A 22,868-nucleotide genomic window follows, 5' to 3' on the forward strand; every position below is an offset into this window, starting at 1 on the left:
CGGAGGATTGGGTGCTTTTGGGTGACAGCAGCAGGGACCAGGAGCCCGGATGGCTGGGTTCTCTGGGGAGCAGGATCTGGTGCCTTAGAACAAGGGGTGCATAACCCTGTTGCTGTTGACATGTGCTGAGCAAAAAGGGCTGGGTTCAGTTTTGGGGGTATTAAATATATTTTACCTTGGCTCGAGCCCCCACCCAGTCTAGCTGGGAAACACTAAATGAATCACTAGGGTGTCCCATAAAACCAACAACCCTTCCCTCACGAGCAGTATGAACACAAACCCTGGATTTACTACCGAGGCAGACACCAGACCACAACACACAGTCAAGCAAAAACAAAAACACTGTCCTAGTTCAAAGTACTCCCATATCACCCCAGGCTCAGAGGTCCAAGAGTTGGGAAGTCTCAACCAAAAAGTCAGTCCCTGGGAATTTGGGTGCATCATCTCTCTCACTGTTGCTGTGCGCTGCAAAGGGCCCTTCGGTGAGTTGATGTAGCTCCGCCGAGCTGCTGGGGGGCGCTGATTTCTGTGCTGCCCTGGATTCCTACTGATGTCTGTGCTGAGCTGCTGGGGAGCACCCAACTCTGCTCTTGCCTGAGTGGCTGCAGAGGGGAGCTACTAGCTGCTACCCTGGACTCCCAGTCCAACCCCCCCATGGCTACTGGATTTGAACCCCTGGCTCTCTATACCACCCCACCTCAGGCTCCAGCCAGTGTCCCAGGGTTCCCCCTTCCCCTCCATAGGGACCAAAGGGAAAAACAGAGGGCGAGCCTCCCAGCTCAAGAGGCCTGACCCTTAAGAAAGATTTTTTTTTTTTTTGCAATTTCTTAGTTGGTGTAATAAATCTAAAATGGATCATCCCTGAACCAAGAGTTGTAGAGTTTTGCATTTCTTTTTATCTCAGACCAACTCCCAATGTGGCTACCAAATATATCCCTGAAACATGAGAGATGCCGGATTTCAGCTGATTTTGCAATGATAAACTGTATTGCTAAACACAAAAGAAAGATTTCGACACCTTCCTGCCATCTAACACCACCAGGGAAGAAATCCTGCCTTATCTACACATCAGAGAGCAACTACCACAAAGGAACTCAAATCTCATGGATCCAGAGGAACAGACATCCATCTTCAGCTTCCTCCATGCAAAATGAAGTTTATTTTCTACCTAAGGGGACTTTTACCCTCTTTAATTTTCCCTTGGCCTGAAGAAAGGCACGTGTGCCCAAAAGCTTGCAAAGAAAGATGATTTTTTAGTGATTTCTTAGTTGGTCTAATAAAAGGTATCATTTCTGAACTGAGAGTTTTAGAGTTTTCCAATATTTCTAAACCTTAAATCGCTTTTCTGACCTCACCCCAGGGCCCTAGTCAAGAAGTGGCAACACTGGGACATGGCTAAGGCAGACAAGTGCATTCAAAGGGGTCAGGGTTGTAGGTTGTAGCCGTGTTGGTCTAAGGACATAGGCATACAAGGTTCAAAGGGGTCAGCACTCCTAGTAGAGGTGATATCTATCTTTTTAGACCAACTACAGGTTTGCAAAAAAGGCTTAATTTGCAAGCTTTTGGGCACAAGCACCCTTCTTCAGGCATGGGAGAAAAGATTGTAAAAGTTCTCCTGGGCAGACATGAAAGTTCATAATTCAGAGGAGTTGAAGGTGGTGAAATCTGTTTGCAACAGTTTGTGTTATGCAGCTTGGACTCAAAGAAAAGCAGAAAGAGTGTTTACTTGGCAGCAGGATGTACAGTGTTTCCTTCTGGTTCTGATGTTTCTTATTTCACAGAAGAGTAAAAAGACAGGATGTTCGTCTGGGTAGGAGTTTCTTGTATGGGGAGGGGTCTCTGGGCTCTGTGATAATGCAAATGACCTGAAACAAAGGCAAGAGCAGGGACAAAGGGGTCAGGCAAGTCACTGAACTGGTTTTCCCTGGTTCTGTTGAGGAATGGAGGGCAGTGGTCTGGGGGGGTGGAAGTGGGCCTCTCCTGTCCTGGAGGAGGCACAATATACACCCATCACACAGCAAACATGATCAGGCTTTCCAGCCAAACGGGACGCACTGTGACATGAAACACACTTTATAGCACAAAATGACTTGTACTTTTTGGGTGTGCAACAGGTGGGGTTGGAGCCCACATGCCGGGATGGGGTGAGCTCTGAGTCCCTGTGTGACTTCAGACCCTCCCCCACTGCTCCTACAAGAGGCCAGCAGGACCCAGCCCAGCCCAGCAAGCCAGGATGCCCATCCTACACAGGGCCTGGGGCTGCTGGCACCAGTGCGTGGGCCCCGCTCCCCCCACAGCCAGCCCCACATCCTGTCCGTTACACCCAGCGCCAGCTGTGCCCGCGGGCCCGGGCAGGGTCTACAGCCCTTCAGCGCCATGCCCAGGACAGGGTCATGGTGCAAACTGCGACCACCTTCCTCCCTGCCCGGAGGGGACACCTGGGTTGTCTCCCCGCCCTGGCAGGGGCTGTCCCCACGTCTGCCCTGGCGCCGGGGCCCCGCTCCTCCCCCGCAGCGGAGCCACGACTGGCCTCGCCCGCCTCCCCCCGCCCGCTGCGCCGGCGCAAGAGGGGCACAGCTCGGCCCGCAGGCGGCTTCCCGCCGGGCTGATGTTGCCACCCGGGATCTGGTGCGGGCCCTGCACGAGGCTGCGGCGGCCGGGCGGGCGGGCGGGGCGCCCCCCTGCCTCGCCCGCCATCTCCGGCCCGCTCCCGGGGCAGCGCCTCCCCGCCTCGCCCGCACCTGCCTGCGGGGCCGCCGGCTGCACCAGCCCCGCTCCCGGCGCCGCTCCTTCCGCGGGCACCGGGGGCTGCGCCCCGCCCCGCCCCCCGCACAGCGCTGCGCCCGCAGCCACCCCCCACCCCCATACACGCGCGGGCGGGATGCCTGGGGTCTCTGGGCAGGGGGTGGGTGTGGAGCTGGGGGCCTTGGAGCCCAGGTGCCTGGGGTCCCTCAGGGCGGGGCTGGGGGGCGGGAGCAGAAGGGCCGGGAGCCCGGACTGCCCCCGCACACACACAGGGGTGCCCCGGGGGAAGCCCAAAGGGAAGCTCTGCTACAGGAGCCGGTGAGCGCGAGCGCCAGGAGCTGCAGAGCATGGGCGGTGCGGGGACCACGGACCAGTGTGTGCAAGCCCAGAGCACGGGTGAGCACCACCCACCCCCACGACCACGGGGACCCCAGGGGGCCAGGCTCCCACCCCCAGCTCACCCTGTCCTGCCAAGGAACCCAGGTGCCTGGACTCCCAGACCACCGCGCTGCCCCGCTCTCTGCCCCCCCAGACTGGAACAACCCTGTGGCCTTGCTCCGTGGCTGTGCCAGCCCTGACCTCTCTTGCTCCTGGCTGCCCCTGGGCTGCCTGCTGCTGCCCTTGGATGCCCGGGGCTACTGCTGCTCCAGGAGCCTCTGCAACCGCTGAGCGCCCTGCCATGACCCCTTGCCTCCCCGGCTGGTGCTCTTGGCACTGCAGCTGCTGCTGCCGAGGCGGGGGGAGCTGAGCTGCGGGCAAGTATCCAGGCTGGGACCCACTGGAGCCTGTTCGACACCGAGGGGGACCCAGGTGTCCAGGGCACACTCACAGGACCCGGGTATCTGAGCTATAAGTCACGGGAGCCCATTCAATTTGCAGGGAACCCAGGTGTCCAAAACACACACACACACACCCCTCCCCTCCATCTTGCCCCACCGGAGCAACAGAGCCTGTGAAATACTCCCTGGTAGGGGCAACTCTGACTCCCTGCCCCATAAACAGCCCCATCCTGCCATGCCAGTTTCCTGGGGACCAGATCCTTCCCCCAGTGACCTATTTCCTCATTAGCACGCTGGACATCCACCCCTCCTCCCCCTGCTAATGAACCCCTGTGGCCATCATGGGGGAGGGAGTGCAGTAGCAGGGGTGTTCAGCCTTTGGAGGACCTCCTCCTGCCCATGGGAGTCCCTCTTTTGCTAGTAGCCCCTGTTGTTGGCACTGTAGTGCACATCCCCTTTAGGAGCCCCCTTGCAAGCAGCAGAGGGGATTATGGCTGGGGGGATCTCTGGGAATCCAGAGGATCTCTAGGCCCAGATTCCTGCCCGAGCAATGGGTCACCTAATGGGTTGGGATCAGGATCAGGGTCTTCCCCCCAAACCTGGTGCACGGCACTGGACGTACCTCTGAGAGCCAGTGCTTTCCCCCTGTACCAAGCTCTGGACAAAGCCCATCATGTCTACAATAGGTCAATTAATTACCTGTCACACATGGAGCAATCTGGGCTCTGCAGGAAACAACCATTCCTAACAATTGAAAAGAAATATTGTTGTTCCTCGGTGGGCGGCTGGGACAAAGCGAGTCTTGTGGTGCACTGAATAAATGTCAGGCTGTCAATCAATCAATCAATCGTCAATCCATCAGTCAATGAATCAAGACCCTGACATTTGTTTCAAAAGTCACAATGTACTTGATGGACAGGTTATTTCTAGTGGACAGATATTGGCAATTAAAATATAATTACTGCCATTGCTACTGTTGCTATCACCACTATTGCTGTTATTAGCATAAATAATAACAAGAAAACAATAATGATAATAAAACCACCACAATAAGAACTATAATAATAATAATAATAATACTAATAATGACAAGGACAATACTAATAAAAGCAATGCAAACACAATTCATAATCAGCAGACTGTTGTGATCATAACATTTCATTATTAGCAGTAATCAACGTGGCTGCCACGTGACCATGGTGCCAAGGTGACATCTAGAGATGGCTGCCGCAGGCCTGGCTACAAACCACCTAGTAGGCTTGATGTCGAAATGGCGTACATTGTGACAATGATTCAACCACCACCCTGAACAAGCTGGTTGGCATGAGGACAAGATGGTATCCCAAAATGGCCACCATGCGCTCAAACACTGGACAACCTGGCTGGCATGAGGTGAATATAGTGCCCACCTTATGGCCGTACCAACCCACAGTATGGTAACTACAATATGGCCGTCACAGGCCCCCCACATCAATGACCTGGTTGGTGTGAGGCAAAGAGAGTGTCCCAAAGTGGCCACCGTGTGCCCAAACCACAGTCAACCTCATTGGCATGACCCCCAAAATGGTGTCCCAAAATGCAGTCATGTGCTCAAACTCTGGACAACCTGGATGCCATGAGGTAAGTAGGGTGCCCAAAAAGGCCACCGCACCCAGCCCCAGACAACCTGGTTGGCAGGAGGTCAACGGGGCATCTCAATATGGCTGCCAGGTGCCCACCCCCTGGACAGCCAGGTTGCCATTGTAACCCCGTGCCCACCACCTGCATGCCCTGGTTGGCATGACAGTGATGGCTGCCAGGTGCCCATCCCCATTGGGGGCACCAAAAGGGGGTTCAGGGAAGGCAGGTGTGGGCAGCCCGGGCGCCTGGGTTCCCCCAGTTCTGGGAGGGGAGTGGCGCCCAGGGGGTGCTGACAGCCCAGGCACCTGGGTTCCCCATCTCCAGGAAGGGGCTGGGGCAAGTTAAGTGCGGGACAACTCCCATCCTGGGGCTGTCCCGGATTGCAACACCCCCACTGCCCCCCTCCCCCTGCTGCCGGCGAGACACGTCCCAGATCATGAACAAGGTGTTGGGGGGGGGGGGGGGTCTGCCTTGTGAAACCTGCTCATTAACTGCCCAGCTGATGAACCTGAGCCCTAATAGGGGGGTCAGGGCAACGTCAGTACCCATCCCTGGGAAATACCATGGTGCCCCACCCACAGCCAGCCGCAGCTCCTATTCTCATTACACCCATTCGGATGCCGGACAGAGACAGCTGCAGCCTGTACCTGTTACACCCAGCTCAGAGCCAGCCCCAGCTCCAGCTCCTACTGCCTTATACTGAGCCCTGCTCCACCCCAGAGCCAGCTGCAACTACTGTTATACCCAGCTCAACACCCCACCCTGCTCAGAATCAGCTGCAGCTCCTGTCCCCGTTATACTCAACCCAATGCCCCCTCCAGTGCCAGCCACTTCCCAGGGCCGGGTGAGGCGCTCATACAGGGTTTACATCCGTCAGGCATGATGCCCAGCACAGGTTTGTGGTGCAAACTGGGGAACACCCAGAGGCTGGCACCAGATACCTCCCTGCCCGGACACTTGGGTTGTCTCCCTGCCCTGGCAGGGACTGTCCCCATGTCTGCCCTGGCCTCCAGGATCAGTCCAGAGCTGGCCCAACTGACCCTGCTGGCCGTGCCCTTGGGATGGTGGATGAGAGCAGTGGGGCTGGGAGCCCGGACGCCTGGGTTCTCTGCGCAGGACTGGGGGCTCGTGGGGAGGGCAGCAGAGACAAGGAGACTGGACACCTGTGTTCTCCAGGACGTGCTGTCTAGTGTCCTAGAACAAGAGGTGGGGGTGGAGCCTGGAAGCCTGGGTTCCCTTCCCTGAGCTCTGAGTCACCCTGTGCCTTCAGCCCCCCCCCCGCACCCCTCCCAGTGCCCATATAGGAGGCAGGTGAGGCCAGGCCCAGCACAGACCAGTGTGGATAGGACAAGGGAGCCACGATGCTCACCCTGCATACTGTCACACTCCTGGGGCTGCTGGTCACTGGTGAGTGGGCCCTGCTCCTTCCAGAACCAGCTGCAGCCTGTCCCCGTTACACCCAACCCAACACCCCCCAGAGCCAGCCACAGCTCCTGGCCCCGTTTCACCCAGCTGCGCCCCCCCACCAAATCAGCTGCATCCCCCCACAGCCTCCGGCCTGCAGTGCCCGAAATGCCTGCCCTGGCAGGGGAACTGCCAGGACAAGGTGGAGACGTGTCGACTGGCCAGAACTTCTGCGTGGTGCAAGACTTGTACATGAACCCAGGTGAGACCCCAGGAGTTGGGCAAGGTGGGGCCCAGATGCCTGGGTTCCCTGGGAGGCTGCAGGGGCCTGCTGGGTTGTCCCCATGAGGTAAGAGCCCCTCCTGGGATACCTGGCTGTCACCTCCAGAACCCAGGCCCTGGACTCCTGAGTTCCAGACTCACCTCTGACTTCCTCCCCTGCACCGGTCATGACCAGTGCAATGCATGTGGGCTGCATGGCTCTGCACAGCTGTGGTCTGCTTTCCCGGGACGTTGCAGCCAGACTGAGTGGCAACAGCTTCTGCTGCACCACAGATCTGTGCACCAAGAGCTACGCCGGTATGTACAGCCCCTCCCCAGAGCCAGCTGCCCCAGCCAGTTATACCCAGCCCTCCCCAACCCCACCCCAAACCAGCCACAGCTCCTACCCCTGATATACACTGCCTGAGGCTGCACAGCCAGCTGCAGCTCATATCCCGGTTATATCCAGCTTTGCCCCCCACCAACCAGCTGCAGCTCTTAACCCCAATATACCCAGCCCTATGCCCCCCCAGAGCCAGCTGCAGCTCCATTATACCCAGCCCCATGCCTGCTTCCCAAGCCAGCGCCAGCTCCTTTCCCCGTTACACCCCAGAGCCTGCCGCATCCCAGCCCCATGTCCCCACAGGCATGCCAATTCCCCCTGGGCATCCCATCTGTCAGAGCTGCGTGGGATCTGCCACCGCCTGCGGCCCCAACTCCCTGACCTCACCCTGCCCCAACTCCCAGGACCAGTGTCTGCAGCTCTCCCAGCATGTGTTGCCCGGTAAGGCCCAGAGGCCTGGGTTCCCTCCTGGCAGAGGGAGGGGGTGGAGGGAGCCTGGATGCTTGGGTTCCCTCCTCGCACTGTGTGAGGGGGATCCTGGACACATGCTGGGCTCCATCTCAGGACTGGGGATATGGGGAGCCTGGATGCCTGGGTTCCCTCCTGCTCTGGCAAGTAGAAGGCCTGGTGCAAGCTTAAAAGCACAGTGGCTGGGTGCAGAGCCTGGACGCCTGGGTTCTTGGGGTGGGGGTGGCGAGAACAGGGGGGCTGGGTGCCCCAGCACCTGCATTTTTGGGGGGGAGGGTGCAGACAGGTTGGGCACCCATGTTGCACAAACGGCTAGTTTCGTGCCCCTGGAGGCTTTTCCAATACACCTCAAGGAGAGAGTCATACACACTCAGGCCGAGTCCAACTTGAGTTTATTTGTTTGCAAACAGATCGACAAGGGAGCTGAGTCGCTCAAATCAGAGTCGACCCCTAGCCACGCCCGAAGTTACAGTTTTATACCTCTCATGAACAAGATTCCGTTGTGGCAATCTGTGATTGGCTACAGTTTTCTGCAAAGTTTTTAGTACATGCATAGTTCTAAAACGAGCAAGTAACAAGCGTTGCAAAGTTTATGTGCAAAGCAGGCAGTAACTAATCTGTGTTCCCACAGGAATCAGCCTTATCGTGAATCGAGCATTGTTCGGACTGTTCTCTCCCCCTAACAGGACCCCCCCTCCTGGCCCCGCAGTGGTGGGGGAGAGAGGAGAAGAAACAATTTGCAGTTCTCCGCTGTGAAGCCTTTTGTGTAGTGAGATTATGAGACATTTTCACTACACCCGGACGTCTGGGTTCTGCAGCATGTCCCAGGCCGCCCGAGCCCCTTCCTGAACCCTGGCCCTGTGCCTCATTTTCCCTGCGGCCTCACTCCCCTGTGTCCTGGCAGGGGAGGAGGGAGATGCTGTGTACAAGGCGTGCGGGGAGCAGGGCCCCCCCCGAGGAGCTGCTGGCCATGGCTGTTGGGCCTGACCTGGTGTATGTGCATGTGCAGTGCTGTCACGGGGTTGGATGCAACAACGGCTCCTTTGTTGGTAATGCCGCCTGGATGCCCGGGTTCTCTGGGGATGGAGCGGGGCCCAGGGGTGGGAGCCCGGACACCTGGGTTCTCTGGGAGGGGAGTGGGGCCTGGTGGTTACAGCTGGGGGGTACTGAGATCCCAAATGCGTGGGCTCCCTGGCAGAGAAGTAAGGGGTGTCAGTTAGAGCCCAGATGCCTGGGTGCTCTGGGAGGAGAGTCCGGGCTGGGGCGGGGGGTGAGAACAGGGGGCTGGGAACCTGGATGCCTGGTTTCTCTGGGTGGGGAGTGGTGCCTAGCAGTTGGAGCAGGGGGGCTTGGAGCATGGATGCCTGGTATCTTTGTGGAGGTGGGAGCTTGGAGCAGGGGAATAAAGGGAGCCCAGGCACCTGGGCTCTTTGGGGCTCAGGAACAGGGGGTGAGAGCACAGAGAGATGGGAGCCTGGACCCCTGGGATGTCTGGGAAGGGAGTTAGGGGGTGGGATGGGGGGAATGGGAGCCTAGACGTCTGGGTTCCCTGACCCCTCTCTGCACCCCGACAGAGGTGCCTCGGGGGAAGCCCAATGGGAAGCTCTGCTATAGCTGCCGGGAGACGGGAGCAGGTGAGTGCAACAATGAGCAGCTGCGGCCCATGACCTGTAAGGGGGCCATGGACCAGTGTCTAGAAGTTCAGACTACAGGTGAGAACCACCACCCCTGCCAGTGGCATCCAGGCTGCTACCCCTCCCCTCACTAACCCTGCCCCTCTGTCTGCCCCAGACTGGTACCACCCTGTGACCCTGCTCCGCGGCTGCACCAGCACCGACCTTTGCCGCTCCTGGGAGCTCCTGGGCCGCCTGCTGCTGCTGGCAAACACCTTGGTTCACTGCTGCTCTGGGAGCCTCTGCAACCGCGCAGCCTCCTGCCGGGACCCCCTGCCCCTCCTGCTGCTGCCCCTGGTGTTCCTGCTGCTGTTGGCGGGGGCCTGGAGCTGAGCAGGGGGCGGGAACCCAGGCATCCGGGTGCACGTCTAAGGTCCAGAAGACCCAGGCAGCTGGGACATGCACACACACAAACACAGGACCAAGCTGTCCAGGATACACACGGACACATAAAACTCAGGTAATGGGCTCCAGCTCACCTGAGCCCATTAAACTCCCAGGAAACCCAAGTGTCCAACACACACACACACACACACACACACACACACACACACACACACACACACACACACACCCCCCCCCCGGTATGTTGCTTCAAACCCATCTGAGCCCATTCAGTGCCCAGGGAACCCAGGCGTCTGAGACATGCACACACAACCCAGGTGTCCACATCCCACACACACCGCCCCCCTACACAGAGGGGTAGAAAGCACACCCATATTTATATGGTGGGGGGGGATTACATTGTTGCCTCAACAACCTTCCCCCTCTCCCCCCCCAGCTGCCCTTGCCCCTGCCCCTCTTTCCGTGGGCTGCAGCCCCTGAGGGTCAACAGGGGACAGCACCAATCACAACCTCCTTATTTGACTTTCCTCGCCCCGCCCCCGACTTGCCCCCAACAGGGCAACAGAACCCTTTGATATACCCCTCAGGGGGTAACTCTGACTTCCTACCCCATGAACATCCCCACCCTGCCCAGCCGGCTTCTTGGGGGTGGGTCCCTCTCCCTAATGACACATTTCCTCATTAGCAGGCCAGACATTTGCCTCCTGCCCCTGCTAACGAACCCCTGTGGCCATCACGGGGGAGGCTGTGCAGGAGCCAGGGGCGTCCAGCAGGGGGACAGTACCCTTGGGGCTCCCTCTTGTTGGGAGCCCCTGTTGTTGGCACTGTAGTGCATATCCCATTTGGGGGGGTGGGGGGTGCCCTGCAAGCAGGAGAAGGGATTATGGCTCTCTGGGAATCCAGTGAATCTTCCTGGCCCAGATCCCTGCGGAGCAATGGGGTTCCTGATTGGTGGGGACCAGGATCTCCCCTGTGCCATCCCAGTGCCAGACACTGGATGTACTGTACTTCCAAAATCAGATGCCTTCCCCAGGTGCCAGGAGATGAACGAAGCCCATCCTAACACCTGTCAATTAATTACTTAATTAATTACCCATCACTGAAGTGAACCTGAATCTGTGGAAAAGGCTCATTCCTAAAAATTCAAAAGAAATATTGTTGGTCGTCAGCAAGCGGCTGGGAGAAAGGAAGTCTTGTGGTGCTCTGGCCATCAATCAGTCAATCATCCACCAATCAATCAGTCAATCAATCAAGAGCCTGGAATTTGGTCCAAAAGCTGCAGTGTATTTGATGGACATGTTATTTCTAGTGAACAGATCCCGGCAATTAACAGAATATGATTATCTTTACTGTTGTTATGTTGGTGCTACCATCATCATTATTACTGTTATTATCATTATTAATAATAAATAATAATAACAAAACATGAGCAATAATGATAACAACAAAACACCACCATGTTTTCAAAATGGAGAGACAGGACACATGCCTGCATCTCCTTCCCGCCCCCTTGCGCCAGTGGCATGGCCAGAGCAGACAGAGTCGAGCAGAGATGGGTGGATGCGGGCTCCCTGCCCTGCTACCCTTGCTCTGGGAGCCCCCTGCCCACCTGGCAGCGGCAGGGGGCCCAAATCCACATCAGCTGAGCTGGAGGCTGCTGCTGGATGGGAGGAGGCACCTCATCATGGTGGCACAGCTGGCATGGGGCTCCCTGGGGAGGGCAGCAAAGTGGGCAGTGGGCAGCCTGCATCTGCCTCATGCACAAATGTGGGGGCATGTGCCTTCCCCATGTGCCTTTCCCCAGGAGTGTGCGCAGTGGCAGGGAGCTGCCCCCCCAGACGAGCCACCTGTGGCAATGTCCTGCTCTCTGACCTGGCCCCGTGGACCACCTTGGCTGGGCAGTGCCCCCAGCTGTTGCCCCACTCCCTCCCCCACCATGGGGGCTTAAATCTGTCCCTGCCGCCCTCCCCATCATAGCGCTCTCCGCACTCCCTGGCTGCCTTGCCAGGCACATGCATGTATGTGGGTGCACACAGGCATGTAGTGCACCCCCGTCCCACTCCTGCCAGCCCCAAGCAGCTCCTGGCAGTGTGGAGCGCTGCCTGCCAGCCAGGGGAACCCACTGCTTCCCACGGGTTTCCGTGGCGCACAGAAAACCCGGATCCCTGCCGGACACCATGAATCTGGAACAAATGCTTTCCTGGAGTCATGTAGCCCAGGACCGGGACTTAAGGTTCGCATTGCAGGACTGTCCCACACAATTAGGGAGGCGTGGGGGGGAGTCACTTGGCCATGGTCTGGCTCCCGTGGTCCCAAGGTGCCTCAGCCACAAACGACTTAATAGGCCTGAGGCAGATATGGTCTCCACGCCAGGGAAGCCACAGGCTACCCCCTGAATGAGCAAGTTGGCACGAGACCAAGATGGCATCCCAAAATGGCCACTGTGTGCCCAAACCCTGGACAACTGGGTCGGGATGAGGCAACAAAAATGGCTGCCATGTGCCCAAACCCCAGACAACCTGGTCAACACAACAATAACCATCAGTTGCTCAACACAACCTGGCCGGCCTGAGGCCCGTGTGGTGAGCACAACATGGATACTACAGGCCACCCCTGAATGACCTGGATGGCCAAGTTGGTGTCCCAACATGGCCTCCATGTGCCCAAATCTCAGACAACCTGCCTGGCACGAGGCAAATATGGTGTCTGATATAACCCCCAGGTACTCAAAACCTAGGCAGCCTGGTTGGCATGAGGCAAACATGGTGCCCACATTACGGCTGTCATGTGCCAACCCCCTAGATGACCTGCTTGGCTTGACAGCAATATGGTAACCACATTATGGCCGTCACAGGCCACCCCCTCAATGACCTGGTTGGCGTGAGGCCAAAAGGGTGCCCCAAAATGGCTACCATGTGCCCAAACCACAGACAACCTCATTGGCATGACCCCCAAAATGGGGTGCCAAAATGGATCTATGTGCTCAAGCGCTGGATGACCTTGTTGCCACAAGGCAAGAATGGCACCAAAAATGGCCACCTTGTGCCCAAACCCCAGACAGCCTGGCTGGCAGAAGGCCAATACGGTGTCCACAAAACGGCCACCACAAGACCAAACCCTGTGACCTGGCTGTCATGAGGCCAAGATGCTGTCCCAAAATGGCCACTATGCCTTCAACCCCTGGACAACCTGGTTGGCAGGAGGTAAATGCGGTACAGAAAATAGGTGCCATGCACACAAACCTCAGACAATGGTGTAAAGCAAATGGGCATCGCAGTATGGATGCCAGGTGCCCACCCCTTGGACAACCAGGTTGCCATTGCAGCCCAGCAGCACCTGCCACCTGTATGTCCTGGTTACTGTGATGCCAAGGTGATGCCCCAAAATGGCCACCATGTGCCCACCCCAAGGGGGGCACTAAAAGGGGGATCAGCTCCAGAGAACGGGGTCTGGGCATCCTGGGCGCCTGGGTTCCCCCCAGCTCTGGGAGGGGAACGGCGCCCAGGGGTTAGAGCAGGGGGTGCTGGCAGCCCGGGCGCCTGGGTGCCCCCTCTCCAGGAAGGGGCTGGGGCAGGTGAACTTCCTGGGGCTGTCCCGGATTGCAACACCCCTGCTGCTGTGCACCCCCCCCCTCCCCCCGGCTGCTGGCGGGACATGTCCTGGGGCCTGAACAAGGGGGGGGGGGGGGGGCGGGAAAGGAAGTTTGACTTGCAAAGTCTCTGCTCGTTAACTGCCCAGCTAATGAACCTGAGCCCTAATAGAGGGCCCAGGGTGACGTCAATGCCTGTCCCTGGGAAATCCCACGGTGCCCCACCCCAGAGCCAGCTGCAGCTGCTGTTCCCATTACACCCAGCCCTGTCCTGCCCCCACAGAGTCAGCCGCAGCCCGTCCCCGTTACACCCAGCCTTGCCTGCCCCCAGAGCCAGCCACATCCCAGGGCGGTGCAAGGAGCCCATATAGGGTTTACATGATGCCCAGTATAGATTCATGGTCCACACTGAGGAAGGTCTGAGGAGGGCATCAACTTCTCCGCTGCCCAGATGCCAGAGACCGTCCCTATCTCTGCCTGGCCCCCGGGGTCACTGCCAGTGGGGATGGGGGGCTCTGTACTGACCCCGGGGGCCAGGCAGAGATAGGGACAGTCCCTGGCTCTCTGGGGGGGCTGGGGGCTGGGAGCAGCGGGTGCCAGGCGCAGGGTCTGCTGCGCTAGAACAAAGGGTGGGGCTGGAATCCGGACGCCTGGGTTCCTCTCCGTGAGTCACCTCCATGTGCCTTCGGGCCCCCCAGCCCCTCCCAGTGCCCATATAGGAGCAGGTGGGGCCCAGCCCAGCACAGACCAGTACAGACGGGACACGGGAACCATGATACCTTCCCTATACACGGCCACACTCCTGGGGCTGCTGGTCACTAGTGAGTGGGCCCTGCGCTCCCCCAGAGCCAGGCGCAGCTCCTGTCCCCATTATACCCAGCCCTGCTCCCCCCCAGAGCCAGCTGCAGCTTCTGTCCCCATTCTACCCAGCCATTGCCCCTCTCCCCCAGAAACAGCTGCATCTCCCCACAGCCTCTGGCCTGCGCTGCCCAAAATGCTTGCGATGGCAGGGGAACTGCCGGGGAGAGGTGGAGACGTGCGCGCCAGGACAGAACGTCTGTGTGATCCATGAACTCGACCTGAACAGAGGTGAGACCCCAGGGGCTGGGGGTGGGGGCCCCGACACCTGGGTTTTCTGGGAGAGACAGATTTAGGGTGCCAGGAGCGGGGCTAGGAGCCTGGACGCTGGGTTCTCTGGGAGGCCGCAGGAGCTCGCTGGGTTGTCCCCCTTGGGTGAGACCCCCGTCCCTGGCATACCTTGTTGTTACCTCCTGGCTCCCAGGCCCCGGACACCTGGGTTCTGGGCCCATTCCTCTCCCCTTTTCACACCCCCAGTCATGAGGGCCGCCGTACGGACGGGTTGCATGCTTCTGCAGACCTGTAACCTGCTGCCCAGGGACAATGCGGCCGGATTGACCGGATCCACCTTCTGCTGCACCACGGACCTGTGCACCAGCAAGAGCTACATCCATACGTACAGCCCTTTCCCAGAGCCAGCCACATCCCCGCCCTGTCACATACAGCTCTGTGCCCCCCAGAGGCAGCCGCAACTCCTGTCCCCGTTATACTCAGCCAGACAATCCCGTGCCCTCCCACAGCCAGCTGCAGCTCCTCTCCCTGTTATACCCAGCCCAATCCCACCCTGCTCCAAGCCTACCAGGACCCCCCAGATCCTGCTTGATACAGCTGCCATCCAGCCACGTGCCCCCCATTTTGTACTCATGTTTCCCATTACTCCTCCCGAGCTGCAGCACCTTGCACATGTCCATACTGAACTTGAGCCTGTTAGCTCCAGCCCAGATTTCTAATCTGTCAAGATTTGGGGCACCATTATCCTTCAATAATATCCCTGATATACCCAGCCCAACCCTCGAGCCAACTGCAGCTCCTGTCCCTATTATACCCAACCTTGCTCACCCCCCCAGAGCCAGCTGAGTGTGTGTGTGTGCATGGGGGTGTGGGGGGGGGGGGCAGGGTCAGGAACTTTCATTTGTGACACCTCTGCTTGTTAATTGCCCAATTAATGAACCCAAGCCCTAACTGTGGGGCCAGGGCAACGTCAGCACCTGTCTCTGGCTAAACACCCCATTGCTCCACCCCAGAGCCAGCCACAGCTCCTACCCCTGTTAAACCCAGCCTGACATCTCCCCCACGGCCAGCTGTGGCTCCTGTCCCTGTTATACGCAATCTGATGTCCCCCCAGAGCCAGCCACAGCTCCTACCCTCATTATAACCAGCCTGACACCTCCTGGATCCAGCCGCAGCTCCTGTCCCCGTTATACCCAGACCTGCCCTCCCCAGAGCCAGCTGCAGCTCCTTTCCCTGTTATGCCCACCCTGACACCCCCCAGAGCCAGCTGGATCGGAATCTTGTGTCCCCCCCAGGTCAGCCAGGCCCCCCGAGCAACTCCCGTGTCAAACCTGCGTGGGCAACGCCACCACCTGTGGCCCTGACAACCCAACTGTGTCCTGCTTAAGCCCCGAGGCCCAGTGTCTGCAGCTCTCCCGGGGGCTGCTGCCTGGTAAGGCCCTGGACACCTGGATTCCCTCCTGGCGGGGGCAGGGGATGAGGGGAGCCCAGAGGCCTGTGTCCCATCCTCACACTAGGTGCGGTGGAGCCTGGATGCCTGGGTTCCACCCTGGCAATGGGAGGGGGCTTTTGGGGATACCGGGGACCCAGGAGCCTGGATTCTCGGGGGGGCGGGGAGGAGGGGAAATGAGTGCAGAGGTGCTGTGCACCCAGATGCCTGGGTTCCCCAGCATGCCCCGGGCTGGCTTAGCCCTCTCCCAACCCCCTGTGCCTCAGATTCCCTGTGTCTCACTCCCCACGTCCTGGCAGGGGAGCAGGGAGACACCGTGTACAAGGCTTGTGGGGAGCCAGGGCCCGCTGAGGAGCTGCTGGCCATTGCTGCAGGGCCTGACCTGACCTATGTGCATGCACAGCGCTGCCGTGGGGCTGGCTGCAACAATGGCTCCTTCGTTGGTAATGCTGCCTGGATACCTGGGCTTTCTGGGGGTGGCGGGAGGCCTGGGGAGGGGCAGGGCCACTGGGAGCCCAGACACATGGGTGCCCTGGGAGTGGGATGGGGGCTTGAGGGTTGGAGCCTGCACGCCTGGGCTCTCTGGGAGGGAGTGGGGGCTGGGGGATGAGAGCAGGAGCAGGTGGGAGCCCGGATGCCTGAGTTTTGTGGCAGGGACGTGGGGTGGTGCCAGCTACCTGGGTTCTCTGGGGTGCAGGCGGGGGTGGCTAGGGGTGGGATTAGGCTGGGAGCCTGAACGCTTGGGTTCTCTGGCAGAGGAGAGGGGCCTCATGGTTAGAGCGGGGTGAGGGGCAGATGCCTGGCTTCCCTGATCCCCCCACTTCACTCCCCTCGCTTCACTCCCCACACAGAGGTGCCCCGGGGGAAGCCCAACGGCAAGCTGTGCTACAGCTGCCGGGAGACAGGAGAAGGTGAATGTAACCACCAGCAGTTGCAGACCATAACCTGTATGGGGGCCATGGACATGTGCGTGAAAGCCCAAAGCACAGGTGAGCAACCCCCCCCAAGAGAAGCAGGTATCCAGGTTCCCAGCCCCCCTCACTGACCCCCGTCTTTGCCCCCCAGACCAGAACAACCCTGGGACCCTGCTCCGTGGCTGCGGCAGCCCTGACCTCTGCCGCCCCTGGCAGCCCCTGGCACGCCTCCTGCTGCCCTCGGACCCCCAGATCCACTGCTGCAACGTGAGCCTCTGTAACCATGCAGCCCCCTGCCAGGACCCCCTGCCCCACCTGCTGCTGCCCCTGGCACTGCTGCTGCTGGGGGGCGCCTGGAGCTGAGCGGAGGGTAGGGAACCCAGGGGTCCGGGCGGGGAGCTGCTGGAGGCCATTTAATGCACAGAGGACCCAGGCACCTGCCCCCCCCAACACAAAATCACCCCCCGCCCCCACCTCCGCCGGGAACCCAGGTGTGTTGGTTCAAACCCATTGCAGACAATTCTACTCCCAGGGAACCCAGGCAGCCGGGACACGCACACACAGTGCAGGTGTCTTGGCCATCCCCCCCCCCACCACACACACACACACACACATGTACAGAGGAGTATAAAGGATATCCAAATGTATATGGTGCGAGGAACCTGGTTGCCAAAACAACCTGCCCCCAGCCCTGCCCCCTATCTGCTCTGGCCCCTCTCTTCATGGGCCTTAGCCCTCTGAGTGGCCACCGGGGGGCAGCACCCACCAGAACCCACATATCAGCCCCACTTTCTCCCCTCCCTCCCACCCCCTCCAGACCAGGGCAACAAAGCCTTTGCAATAACCCTGGGGGGGCAAATCCGACTTCATGCTCCATTAACACCCCTGCCCTGCCTTGTCATCTTTCTGGGCGCAAGTCCCAAGTCCCTCCCCCTAATAATGCATTTCCTTGTTAGCAGGCCAGACATCCTCCCCCTCTCCCTGCTAATGAACCTGTGCCCATCGCAGTGGAGGTGCAGTAGTGGGAGGTGTCCAGTGGTGGGGGGTGGTGCCCTTGGAGGACCTTCTAGTGCCCATGTAGGTCCCTCTTGGTAGGACCCCTGTTGTTGGCATTGTAGTGCACGTCCCCTTTGGGAGCCCTCTTGCAAGCAGCAGAGGGGACTATGGGTGGGGGGGATCTCCAGAAATCCAGGAGATCCCCCGGCCCAGATTCCTGCCAGAGCAACAGAGCACGTGATTGGCAGGGGATTGGGATCAGGACCCGGGTCTCCCCCCACACCCTGGTGCTAGGCATTGGACATACCTCCCAGATCAGCTGCCTTCCCCCAATGCCAGGCACTGGGGGAAGCCCACTGTGTTTAACACATGTCAATTTGATTAATTAATTTATTACCTGTCACTGAGAAAGCGATCCCAATTCTGTCAGAAAGGATCATTCCTAAAAAGTTCAAAGAAATATTGCTGGTTGTCAGCAGGCAGCTGGGAGAAAGCGAGTCTCATGGTGCTCTGTACAAATGGGTCAGGCTGTCAGTCAATCATCAATCATCCAAGAGCCTGGAGTTTGTTCCAAAAGTCACAGTCTCTTTGACAGCTGTGTTATTTCTAGTGAACAGTTATTGGCAATTAAAACATAAAAATATAATTTTTGCCACTGCTGTTGTTGTTGTTCCTTGTTATCATTATTAGTGTCCCAAAATGGCCACCATGGGCCCAAACCTTGGACAGCCGGGTTGGCATGAGGCAAATAGGGCCCCAAAAGTGGCTGCCGTGTGCCCAAACTCCAGGCACGTGCCTCCCCTGAAACTGGCCCTCGCCAGCTGGGGAGGAGGGGAGGGCTGGCTGGTGTGTCCCCTCCCCCCCCCCCCCCCCCCGAGAGGCACCAGCGGCACTTCTGGTTTGTCCTTGGTGCTTCCAGGGTTGGCGATCAGCCGCTGGTGCCCCCCCAGAGCCAGGAGGCACCAGTCGCCTATGCCCCAGACAGTCTGGTTGGCAAGACACCAATATGGCATCCCCATATGGCTGCCAGGTGCCCACCCCCTGGACAACCAGGTTGTTGTGGCAACCCAGTGCCCACCACCTGTATGCCCTGGTTACCATGATACCATGTTGGTACCCCAACATAGCTACCATGTTCCACCCCCAACGAGGGACACTAAAAGAAAGGGAAGAGGGGTGCTGGCATCCTGGGTGCCTGGGTTCCCCCAGCTCTGGGAGGGGAGCGGCGCCCAGGGGTTAGAGCAGGGGGTGCTGGCAGCCCAGGTGCCTGGGTTACTCCTGAACTGCAGGATAACTCCCGTCCTGAGGCTGTCCTGGATTGCAACAGCCCTGCTGCCCCTTTCCCCTGGGCTGCCGGTGGGACACATGTCCCAGGGCCTCGAACAGGGTGTGCGTCTGTGGAGTGGGTGGTGGGGTCAGGGAATTTTACTTACAACACCTCTGCTCATTAACTGCCCAGCTAATGAACCTGAGCTCTAACAGCAGGGCTGGGGCAAAACTAGCACCCATGCTTGGGAAACACCACAGTGCCGCACCCCAGAGCCAGCCACAACTCCTGTCCCCATTACACCCAGTCTGAGGGCCCAAGAGCCAGCTGTAGCTCCTGCCCCCCTAAAACCAGCCTGACTCCCACTTCCCAGAGCCAGCTGCATCTCCTGCCCTTGTTATACACAACCTGATGCCCCCCAGAGCCAGCTGCAGCTCCTGTCCCCTTAAATCCAGCCTGACACCCCCCCCCCGAGCCAGCTGCAGCTCCTGTCCTTGTCATATGAAGCCTTGCCCCCACCAGAGCCAGCCGCAGCTCCTCTCCATGTTATACCCAGCCCATCACCCGCCAGAGCTTACCAGGACCCTCCGATCCTTCTCCATAGAGCTGCCATCCAGCCATATGTCCCCCATTTTGCATTTATGTTTCTGATTAAGCTCCCCCAAGCTGCAGCACCTTGCTTAAGTCCACACCGAGCTTCATCCCACTAGCTCAACCTCAGCTTTCCAATCTGTTTATGGGAGAGGTCACGTGGGACCTCATCCAAAGCCTTGCTGGGGTCCAAAGGAGTTAGAACTCATGGTAGAGGTGATAACTTGTATTCGATATTTTCAAAACAATTCTTCATTTGCAAGCTTTTAGGCACAAGTGCCCTTCCTCAGGCATAGGAGAGTGCAAAGATTGTAACATTTCCCCAAGGTGGAAATGAAAATTCAAATTTCACAGGAGAGATGTAAGGTGTGGTAAGATCTCCTGGGCGGGGAAAATTAATTTTGTGCAAATTAGGCTCAGATAAAAGTTAGAGCAGTTTATTTACCTCAGAGTTGTCTAATGGCAAGCAGGGTGTTGAATTTTGCTTCCTTCTTGTAAAATGATGAAGTTTTCATTTAATAAAACAGCTAATTTTGACATCTTACATGGTTCAGGGTACGACAACCTGCACTATACATACATCACTATATATACATATATATAACCTGCTCTCAGTGTACGGTCATCATGGGAGACTCCAACTTCCTGGACATCTCACGGGAAGAGCACTTGGCCTAATCCAGTCAGTCTCAAAGCTTCCTCTCATGCGTGGATGAGCTCTACCTGTCTCAAGAAGTTTATGAGCCAACAAGAGGTAAGGTGCCGCTGGACCTGGTACTGGCCAAAGGGGATGATCTAATCAGCAACCTATGAATCAAGGGGAAGCTGGGAGACAGTGACCACAAATTGATCACTTTTATAATCCTTTGCAAAGCTGGCAAGTCACTCAGCAATGCAACAGTCCTCGACTTCAGGAAAGTTGACTTTGATAAACTCAGGAGGCTTGTTGTTGAGGCCCTGAGAGGCCATGATTTCACAGGGAGGGGAGTTCATGATGAGTGGTCACTCTTTAAGAAAGCAATCCTAGAAGCACAAGAGGAGTCCATCCCAACCCGTAGGAAAGGTGGTAAAAGGGCTCAACAACCCCCTTGGATCAACAGGGAACTCGTGGACCTCCTGCATCTGAAAAGAGAGACCTACAAAGGATGGAAGACAGGAAACACCACGAAGGAGGGTTATTCTGCACTGGTTCGCACCTGCACGGAGCAGACTAGGAAAGCCAAGGCTGTAATCACACTCCAGCTGGCTACACGAATCAAGGACAATAAAAAGTCCTTCTTCAGATAGGTGGGGAGTTGGAAGAAAAGCAAGGACCACGTGGGCCCCCTGCTGACCCAAATGAGGCAGCTGACAACTGACACCCAGGAAAAAGCCAACCTGCTTAATGATTACTTTGCATCGGTTTTTTGCCAGCCCCAAGAGATCGCCCTGCCCAACATGATGCAGGAAGACAGGGGTGAGGGTGAATATATGCCCACCATTGGCGTGGATCTTGTGAGAGAGCACCTAGAAGAGGGGGGACTGGGAGCCCAGATACCTCTGGGCTTCCAGTCCCATCTGCTGCCCCCCCTTCTCCCTCCCCCGCAGAACATAGCCACCTTGTGACCCTGCTCCGCAGCTTTGCCAGACCCGACTTCTGCTGCCCCTGGACTGTCTGCTGCTACCCTCGGACGCCAGGGTCCACTGCTGCTCCAGGAGCCTCTGCAATTGCCCAGGCCCCCCGCCAGGACCCCCTTCCCCCTTGGTGCTCCTGCTGCTGCTGGGGGGGTGCAGTCTGGGACCTGCCAGAGCCTGTTTGATGCCCAGGGGACCCAGGTGTCCAGGACACTCTCCCCCCCACCAACAGGCTCTCTGTCTCACCCCCAGCCCTGCTACAGTCCCTGAGCCTATGAACGCAAGCAAGGCTGACATCCCATGATGCAGTTCCCCTCCTCAGCCAGCAGGGGGCACAGTCCCTGTCCCTGAACACACGCCCCTGCCCGGCTGGAGCAGGGTGGGGTCGGGGACAGGAAGATCCAAGGGCCCTGTCCTAGCTGTAATTAATTCATTAAAGCATGGGCTCAGAGGATGCCCTGCCCAGGCCCAGGAACCAGGTCACACGCAGGGGACCCAGGTGTCCAGGAGACACGCACAAACACACACCAACACAGGTGTCTGGGCCACACTCCCCGTCCCCTTGCACACAGAGGTATAAAAGACACCTATATTTACACAACAACCTGCCCCAGTCCCCCTTTGTGGGCTGCAGCCCTGAATGGCCACAAGGAGGCAACACCTCCCATGATCCCCAGATTGTGTCCCCTCCTCAATTTGCCCTCCCCTCTCCCTTCCCGGCTTGGGGCAAAAGAGCCTTTACAATAGTCCTGGGAAAGGCAGCTCCTACTTTCTGCCCCATAAACACCCTTGCCCTGCCCTGCCCTGCCCTGCCCTGCCCTGCCAGCTTCCTGTGGAGCGAGTTCCAGGTCCCTCCCCCTAATAACCCATTTCCTTGTTACCAGGCTGGACATCAACCCTGCTCACCCTGCCAATGAACCTGTGCCCATGGTAGGGGAGGTGCAGTAGCAGGGGGTGTCCAGCAGGGGGCGATGCCCTTGGAGGACCTCCTCCTGCCCATGGGGGTCCTTCTTTTGCTAGGAGTCCCTGTTGTTGGCACTACAGAGCACATCCCTTTAGAGGCCCCCTTGCAAGCAGCAGAGGGGATTGTGGGTAGAGGGATGTCTGGGAATCTGGTGGATCTTCAGGCCCAGCTCCATGCCAGAGCAATGGGGCACCTGATTGGTGGGGATTGGGGATGGGGAACCCCTCTCCCCGGCTAGGCACTGAATGTACCTCTGAGGTCAGATCCCTCCCCCAGCACCAGGCAATGGAAGAAGTCTGTCATGTCAAACACGTATCAATTAACCAAGTAATTAATTAATTAATCAATCAATCATTTATTTAGTTAATTACCTGTTAGCAATGAAGTGATCCCAATTCTGTGGGAAGGAACATTCCCAGAAATACAGAAGAAATATAGCTCATCATCAGTAGGCGGCTTGGAGAAAGCAAGCCTCCTGGTACCCTTAATAAATGTCAGGCCATCAATCAATCAACTAATCAAGTCTGGAGTTTGAGCTGAGGTTCACAATGAATTCCAGACAAATAACATTACATAGATAATTGTAATTAGTTAATGCTATTAGTAGTAGCTGTAGTAATTGGTTCATCATGCATATCAAGAGCTTGGGGTTTGATCTGATACTCGTAAAAAAATCAACATAAATGTAATTTATAATCAACAGATTACTGTCATCCATAAATGTCATTATTAGCTGAGGCAGTCATCATTCAATTA

At 57.7% G+C, this 22,868-nt stretch overlaps 2 protein-coding genes across 3 annotated transcripts; both read left to right on the forward strand.

Annotated features, from left to right (window-relative positions):
• The first annotated feature begins 8,244 nt into the window (after positions 1–8,244).
• Positions 8,245–11,062, forward strand: LOC109284089 (urokinase plasminogen activator surface receptor-like). 2 transcript variants are annotated; one of them, XM_019491297.2, is made up of 3 exons: positions 8,245–8,669; positions 9,195–9,332; positions 9,412–11,062. In XM_019491297.2, exons 1-3 carry the CDS (start codon positions 8,537–8,539, stop codon positions 9,624–9,626), a joined length of 486 nt encoding a protein of 161 aa, XP_019346842.1. In that variant the 5' UTR covers positions 8,245–8,536; the 3' UTR covers positions 9,627–11,062. The 2 variants fall into 2 exon arrangements, with proteins under 2 accessions (XP_019346842.1, XP_019346843.1); XM_019491298.2 differs by having other exon boundaries at positions 8,246–8,669; positions 9,195–9,254.
• A 2,937-nt stretch (positions 11,063–13,999) lies between these two features.
• On the forward strand, positions 14,000–21,139 carry LOC106737882 (urokinase plasminogen activator surface receptor). Its single transcript, XM_014605856.2, has 9 exons — positions 14,000–14,048; positions 14,200–14,316; positions 14,563–14,701; positions 15,612–15,748; positions 16,066–16,209; positions 16,618–16,755; positions 16,832–16,947; positions 20,948–21,028; positions 21,122–21,139. Exons 1-9 carry the CDS (start codon positions 14,000–14,002, stop codon positions 21,137–21,139), a joined length of 939 nt encoding a protein of 312 aa, XP_014461342.1.
• Positions 21,140–22,868: the final 1,729 nt, after the last annotated feature.

The sequence above is a fragment of the Alligator mississippiensis genome, chromosome 11, assembly GCF_030867095.1.
Source record: "Alligator mississippiensis isolate rAllMis1 chromosome 11, rAllMis1, whole genome shotgun sequence".
Lineage (NCBI taxonomy): Eukaryota > Metazoa > Chordata > Crocodylia > Alligatoridae > Alligator > Alligator mississippiensis.

Coding starts and splice junctions, on each gene's coding strand:
- LOC106737882 (XM_014605856.2), top strand. CDS start 14,000: ATGATACCTTCCCTATACACGGCCACACTCCTGGGGCTGCTGGTCACT. Junction 14,317..14,562: donor TGAACTCGACCTGAACAGAG/GTGAGACCCCAG, acceptor TCACACCCCCAG/TCATGAGGGCCGCCGTACGG. Junction 14,702..15,611: donor AGCAAGAGCTACATCCATAC/GTACAGCCCTTT, acceptor TGTCCCCCCCAG/GTCAGCCAGGCCCCCCGAGC.
- LOC109284089 (XM_019491297.2), top strand. CDS start 8,537: ATGCTGTGTACAAGGCGTGCGGGGAGCAGGGCCCCCCCCGAGGAGCTG. Junction 8,670..9,194: donor CAACAACGGCTCCTTTGTTG/GTAATGCCGCCT, acceptor GCACCCCGACAG/AGGTGCCTCGGGGGAAGCCC. Junction 9,333..9,411: donor TCTAGAAGTTCAGACTACAG/GTGAGAACCACC, acceptor TGTCTGCCCCAG/ACTGGTACCACCCTGTGACC.